Source organism: Pteropus alecto, unplaced genomic scaffold (genome assembly GCF_000325575.1).
Source record: "Pteropus alecto unplaced genomic scaffold, ASM32557v1 scaffold206, whole genome shotgun sequence".
Taxonomy (NCBI): Eukaryota; Metazoa; Chordata; class Mammalia; order Chiroptera; family Pteropodidae; genus Pteropus; species Pteropus alecto.
The window spans coordinates 1,106,482-1,113,690 of record NW_006438906.1 but is presented as its reverse complement, the minus strand read 5'-3'; the positions used below and the strand labels follow the sequence as shown (position 1 = coordinate 1,113,690).

Here is a 7,209-nt window from a genome sequence, read left to right as displayed (position 1 = left end):
ACAGGAAAAAAGATACACAGGCACAAAACAGTTTTTCCAATACAAAATGGTACCTAATATTAGTCTATGCCTATGGAAAAGTCTTATTTAATAAAATATAAACATCAAAATCCTTGAGACAATAACTCAGGAAGTATACAATGACCACAGCACTCAAAGTATAAAAAGCAGAACTCATTCATTTAACAAAATTTGTTGAGGATCTACTCTGCACAAATTATGAACAGGTTTGCTGAGTCAGCATAGGAAATTGGATTAATAGATCAATTAATCTGTAAGGAATCTGAGAAGAGTTCAACACCTCACTTTATAAACAAAACTGTAGCCCAGAGAAAGAAACTGCTGTTTCTGCTGAAATTGCTACCTAAACTGGAACATGAAAAGATCATACCCTAGTTTCCCCCAAGGACATACTATGAATATCTAAAGATTTTCAATAACAACATAAACCAAAAGTTTTTAATGAAATGCTTTGTGGGCAGTACATTAATGTACTACACTAAGAATAATGTAATATTTATATAAAGCCTTTGATATAGTGCTTTGCACAGGGTAAATGCTCAATAAATGGTAGCCATTACTTTCACCTGTATGATCTTTAGAAGGCTGAGTGCGTGATGTCTACCTGACATCAACTACTTCATTAAGTTGATAGTAGAGCCACAGGAATTCTAATTCAACCATTTGATTTTCCAGATGGAAAAAGTGAGGTTTAAAGGGGCTAAATGACTTGCAAAGTCAGCCACAATGAATGAGCTAGAGACAGAGCCAAGAACAAACCCTGAATCCCCAGTCCGGTTTCCATTACATGTCACAGATCCGCAGTTTAGCTATAAGGTAGTGTTCAAACTTTTATAAGACAGTAATGAGAACATACCTGCTATACCTGACTTCTTTAGTCCTTTTACTAAAGTCTTCACTGAGCTATGATTTTGATATAAAAATCATCAACAATGCAGATCGGGTTATATTGTCTTGAGTTAGCAATGATATAATAGTATTGGTAATGCAGTTGTGTCATGGACACCTGATAAATGGATAGGCTACCAGAATAGCTATTATATGCGCTGAAATAGACTACAAGCAGAATACAAATGCAAAGGAGAAAATTATTTGAAGAGTGGTAGCCAGTATTCCCTTTCACAAAGGGAAACTTTCCCTTTCGCTGAGTGGAAAGGCCAACAGCAAATTTTCAGATCCTTTTGCATATGAGATTAGGGTTTCCGCCCCCTAGTCCCATAAAAACAAATAATAATCTGTGTATGGGAGGGAAAACTGGACAGGCATAGAGGGGAATCCAATCTATCTGTGGTGAATTAAATTCAACTCATTTCCTGAAAAATCTACAACAGGCATACCTTGTTTTATTGCTTGATGTTGAGGTTGCTTACAAACTGAAGGCAACACCCTTCACCAACAAAAATACTGTTGCTCGTTTTATTGCGATACTCCTATTATGGTGATCTGGAACCAAACCCGCAATACCGAGATATGCCTCTTTGTGTAAGACACTGTGAAAGATGCTTGTCTTGACTCAAAGACCTCAAAATTGTATGGGAGAAAGGAGGAGAATGGGACCCGCCTTAGTACACAAATTAATCAAGACGGAACAGAAGTACTCAAGAGAGGTTAAAAGGCAGGAAGACTTCGAGACTCACAAAATGCTTCATGGGAGAAGTGTCGTTCAAGACAATCGCTGAACAAAAGGCAGAGACATAGAGATGAAGACTAGAAGACTGGGTGAGCGTTTGCACAACCGGGAGAGGCCAACTCCCGGTCCCCACACAACCGCCTGCCTCCTCACGCGCTGGGCGGGCGTCCTGCGCACCCTCTTACACGCGGCAGGAGCCAAGGCTCTCGACCAGGCCTAACCCGCCCCGGTTCTCCCCGACCCCTTCTCACCTCGGAGGTTTCCAAATTCCTCCACGGTCAACCCTGTCTAAGGACAGGACTAGACGACGCCGACAGGAGAAAGCTCCAAGGACGGCGGCGGAGGTGTTCAGTCAACTCACGAACTTGAGCCTGCAGCCAGGCCGCATCCCCATGGCAACGCCGCCAAGCGCCGTTTCGAACGCCCGCGCGCGGGTAGTTCCGCATTGTCCCCCAATGAGCAACCAGGGAACTCGTTGACGTTGGCCGCCTTCTCCTCTAGAAGACTAATCAGGGATCCGAGGAGACAGTAGGCGCAACTCTCAATTTCCATCTTTCAACCAATCGTTCGGCTTGAGTGAAGATCTCGCGATGTTCTAAGTGAGAGAGTGGCACCTTTGAGGCAGGTCGAGGATCCTTCTCCTTCATACTATTGGTCACCCAAAGCGCAATCGCGCTCTCCGGTTTGGTCAACATACTCTATCTCCGTCAAAGGGCCGCCTCTTGCCTACCTCTGGTTCAGGTGAGTAACCTTACGGTAGGCCACCTGGTGGTTCTCTGCCTAGGAGCTGAGCCTCTGAGCGATGAGAGTCTGCAGCTGACTAATCTCGCGTCGCTGCAGGGTCAAAGGTGGGAGCGCCCTCCGCCTACCTGTCAGCGAGGCGTGGCAAGCCATCCTCGGCTCGCAGGATGTCGATTTTCCCATGTGCACCGAGAGAAGGGAGAGTTCAGTGCCTGTTGAGCCTTGCTTGCCCCCGTGCGAGTGGTAATGGAGTGGATCTTCGGAATCCCTTAGTTCCCGGGTTTAGGACCCAGCGGTCCGAGCGCCATAACTTCCCCTTCCTGCGCCTCAGTTTTCACCTGTTGTTAAAATCTGCTTACTTTCCAAAAGAGATTTTATATTTTCTAACTGCTTCGTGTATCGAATGAATAATATCGTGGCAATTATAGAAGTAAAGAAAGTCACACAAGAGTCCCACCACCTAAAACAACTTTTTCTTTGTTCTGGCCTGGTTTGGGCCCTGTGTATTTGTTATTGTATTTAAAATATATAAGTAAGTTAAATGCAATCAAATAGCTAAATGTAAAATGCTAAAATAAAGTTGAGGCTAAGAACAATGATGTTGGGAGTCAGGTATACCTGTTTTTGAGTTACTACTTAGACATCTCTGAACCAGTTTCCTTTTGCCTCTTGTGAAAAATGGTGGTAATGTCTCAGAGGGTTGTGAAAATGAAATAACGAAGGTCAAACACTTGGCACAATGCCTGGCAAGTAGTAACTCCTCAAAAAATGGTAGCTATTAACTTCATATTAGAAACAAGCAAATATACTAGCCAACAGGTCAGTAGACTTACTGTAATTGAGTACCCACTTTAGCTAAAAAACTTGTCAGTTAAAGAACTAATAATTAAACAATCCATTCTTCACAAGAGTGAAATTTCTTCCTAGTACCTATATTAAAAGGACTTTATCTTATGGGACCTTATACATAAGGAATATACATGGTGTGATGAACAGTGTATTTGCCAGCACTTTTGCAGAAAATATGAAAAAATATTCTTGATTCAGCTATAAATAAATGCTAAAACATGCTATTAAAACAACATAAATAAGCTCTCTGATTAACTTTTATTATAAGGGATAAGAGCGACTCATATATTCAGTACTTCTGATATGTCAGACCACTGTATACATTGTTTTAAATGCCACAACTATGAAAAGTAGGAGTTATCCTCATTTTATAAATGAGGAAAATGAAGCTTAGACAACTATTTATGCTCAAAGTAACAACTGTTAAATTAGGGAGCTAGCTATGTCTTTCTCACTGCAAAGCTCACCATGCTTTTCTGTGTTATGCCATACTGTTTCTGACTGAAAGAAGATGAAAATGCTTGGACCACCAGGTGCATGGGCAGACTTACCCAAATAGAGGGAGGTGGGCTGCAGAGGTACCTACAGTGACAACAAAATTTTTCTCTAATGGAAATATCCACCTTGGGAAATGAAGAGATGGGGATCAGATGATCACTGAACTCTAGACGCATATGACCATTTACCTTGTGGTTAATCTATAACACTTCAAGTTCAGCTTGTCCCAAACAAATCATTAGATTATATAGTACTTTCTATTTCACCTACTTCTCTTCTACCTAGTCACCCAAGCCAAACACCTTTCTCTTTCTCTCCCTTGGACAATGAAACATAGTGTTGATTTTCTCTTCGAGATATCTCTCAAATGCATCCCTTCCTCTCCTTTCTCATTGTCATCTGGACTGTTGGCAATAGTCTTGTAACTGTTTGGTTTCCTCACCTCCAGTCTTTCCTTCTAATTCAGTGGTCCCCAACCTTTTTGGCACCAGGGACTGGTGCTTCTATGAGAATCTAATGCCTGATGATCTGAGGCGAAGCTGAGGTGGTATTACTAGCAACTGCAAATATAGATGAAGCTTTGCTCACTAGCCTGCCGCTCACCTCCTGCTATGTGGCTCCTAACAGGTCACAGGCCAGTGCCAGTCCGTGGCCCAGAGGTTGGAGACCCCTGTTCACATTCACTCTGCACCTATTTTGCTTCCAGAATGTCTTTGTAAAATGTCGATCTGATCATAATACAGCCCTGCCTAAAACCAGTCAAAGGCTCCTTATTGCCTACAGAATATAAACTAAACTATTTAGTAATGAACTGTCATCTTCTGCTTGAGGGTCTTTGCCCACACTCCTCCTTTGCCTGAAGTGCCGCTTGCATCCACCTTTATTCTGCTAGTCAACTTCTAGCCATCCTTCAAAATCCTTATGGGGAACCCCTTTGACCTAAAGACAATCGCTCTTTTTTCTTTGCTACCTTTCTATCTTATACATACCCCTATGATGCACAAACACTCTGGTAACTTGTCTGTTTAAATATCTTCCACTTTCACTAGCTTTGAACCTCTAGAAAGCAGGGGTTTTGTAGTATTCAGCTTCATATCTACTCTTCAGTCCTGTCACACTGCCTGTCACATGGGACACACTCAACAAATTTAAGATGAGTAAATGAATCCCTTCAGTCTCTTAATTTTAGAATTCTCCATGTTTGCTTTCCAGAATTGTACAGTAGATGGCACTAATAGGCCACTCTACAGATCCCCTTCACTAGGAATGATTTTTGTCCCAACTTGTCTGACTTTGGCCTCATCCTAGAAGCTGATATTCATGTTATTACAGGTGAAATCTCCTGTTTCCTTCCTCAGCCAAATAGCAAAGATAGCAAGATGACTCAGCAGCTTGGTCTCTGTGAGAAAAGAAAATGGCAGATGTCCAGGGAATGGTACAGTTGAGGGAACATTTTCTTTGTCTCAATTTAGTCATTGGGGCTTTTTTTCCTTTTCTTTCTGTTTTTGTTGTTGTTGTGAGAAAGGCCTTTATTCATGGATGGGCAGCCCATTTCTGTCCACTCCTTTGAAAGGGAAGAAGGGCGTTAGAGATTAAGAAAAGATCATTATGATGTGGGAAGTAAAGGAAAGAATGGGCTGGCGGAGTTGGCCCTCCTTACAGTGGAGTAGCCTGGGCAAATTTCCTGGACACCAGCACCCTAAGTTAGGTGCTTATGCGCTTGTCCAAGGCTAGCATGAAGGCTGTTCCCAGCACTTGGTACTTGGGAACCCCCCAGGCTACTAGGTATAGTTTCAAACATGGGTTTTAGGTTCCTATTTCCTAGGTAAAATAAGCAGAGGAGGCATAGAAATCCTTATCAGAGAGGCAAAGGCAAAGTTTAGGGGCCTAAGGCTACACTTTACCTCTCCAGTGTTGTCTTTGGGTACCAGGTTCTTCATCTACACCACACTCCAACTAAAACTTGTTCTGTGGAAAGGATTCTAGCCAGAGATCTTTAAAATTCTCCATATGAGTAATAGATCAAAGACTGGAAATTTGGAAACTGAAAGTAATTTTTTACATCATTTGTACATCTCTCTCTCAGGGCCACTTGTGCTGCAAGCCCTGCTATATCATGGTAAGGAGAGCTGAATAACGGAAAAGAGTATAGTCTTTGATGTTGGGCTTACTTGGATTCAAATCTCGCCATTCACAGACCAACTATACCTTTGGGCAAGTATTTTAATCTTTTTGAATCTCAATTTCCTCATCTTAAAATGAAGATAATAATACTTATCACAAAGAGTTTTCTTGAGCATTTAAAAAGATACATGGCACAGTGTACCTGGCATAGTGTCAATGCTTAATTGATAAGATGGTGGCAAGAAACACTGTTTTTGCTAAAGGGATTTTTGACAACGAGGTACAAGTTGGGGGAGGATTTGGGGAGCTCTTTCTGTATTTAAAGGTATATTTGAGGGCTTTTGGGGTTGAGCTATGCTTGCAATAGCACTCTGATTTGATGAAAATATTAGAATACAACACATCAGTATAGCTACTTATCTGTGAATTATTTTTTGGCACCTAAATCCTAAACCTCCTAGGCTGTGAAGGAATTGTGTATATAAAGACAAGAGCACTTTTCCTAAGCTTCTGGAACCTTCTGATGACATTGAGGGTTTTCTGTCATTATTGTTGTTGAGGTTTTTTATAACCACCTAAGGCACTTCCGCCACTTTCCTGAAGTGTGAATTGCCTGCTGTCAGCCTGGCGTTCTTACCTCTGCAATCCTGGCTGCAGGCATATTTGCATATTGGATGCTGTGTTTTTTAACCTCTTGAGGTTTTAATCCATTTAGAGTCTATGTGTGTGCGTGTGTGTGCGTGTGTGTGCGTGCGTGTGTGGGGGGGTGGAGGGGAAAAGGGAGAGGGAGAGGGAGAGGGATGCAGGCAGGCTTGCACGCCATCCAGCAAGCAGTCTCAGAGTGCTGGCTCCTTTCAAACCCCAGGACTGTTTAGGCTCCGTGGCCTCCAGAAAACCAGAAAACTTCCAACAATAGCTCCATTGACTTTTATGTAAATGGCACTCTTTAGGAAAACACTGGGCTATTTCCCAAATTCCCAGAACTTACCCTGAGCATTTGTTTGAGTGAGGGGTGGAAAGAGAGTTCTGTTGAGTCAATGAACATCTGTCGAGAGCTGCTGTGCTGAGTTCCAAGGAGACAGAGCTCATGGTCAGGCTCTTCCCTGCCAGAGGTACAGAGATTTACTATACTAGGTGTGTGTGCTTGCAGTGGCTTTGTACTGTGTCCACTTATCTAAGCTGGGATCAGGATTACCTTCCTATATGGTTCCAGGTTAGAATTGACCTCAAGAAAATTTTATTCGAGATTTGGAAAGCTGAAATCAAGTTAAAGACAGAGCAGAACACCAGGCATGGTGGAAGTACATACCTTTTAACACTGATCTGCTGGCTCACCTTGCTGGTGC

General features: G+C 42.4%; 2 protein-coding genes across 5 annotated transcripts in view; one reads left to right on the top strand and one right to left on the bottom strand.

The window, feature by feature from the left end:
* KIF24 (kinesin family member 24) overlaps positions 1-2,083 on the bottom strand; it is a 49,045-nt gene extending 46,962 nt beyond the window's left edge. For all 3 annotated transcript variants that reach the window (XM_006916054.3, XM_015592640.2, XM_025049737.1), the window contains exon 1: positions 1,903-2,083. The gene's annotated coding sequence lies outside the window, so the exon portion shown is untranslated. The remainder of the gene's footprint in view (positions 1-1,902) is intronic.
* Positions 2,084-2,196: 113 nt separating this feature from the next.
* NUDT2 (nudix hydrolase 2) overlaps positions 2,197-7,209 on the top strand; it is an 11,678-nt gene continuing 6,665 nt past the window's right edge. Inside the window, exons 1-2 of one of the 2 annotated variants that reach the window (XM_006916052.3) lie at positions 2,199-2,392; positions 5,826-5,953. In XM_006916052.3, coding sequence (XP_006916114.1) covers positions 5,898-5,953 — 56 coding nt within the window. In that variant the 5' untranslated portion in view covers positions 2,199-2,392; positions 5,826-5,897. Of the gene's footprint in view, positions 2,393-5,825; positions 5,954-7,209 lie in introns of both variants that reach the window. The other variant, XM_006916053.3, reaches the window with a different exon arrangement.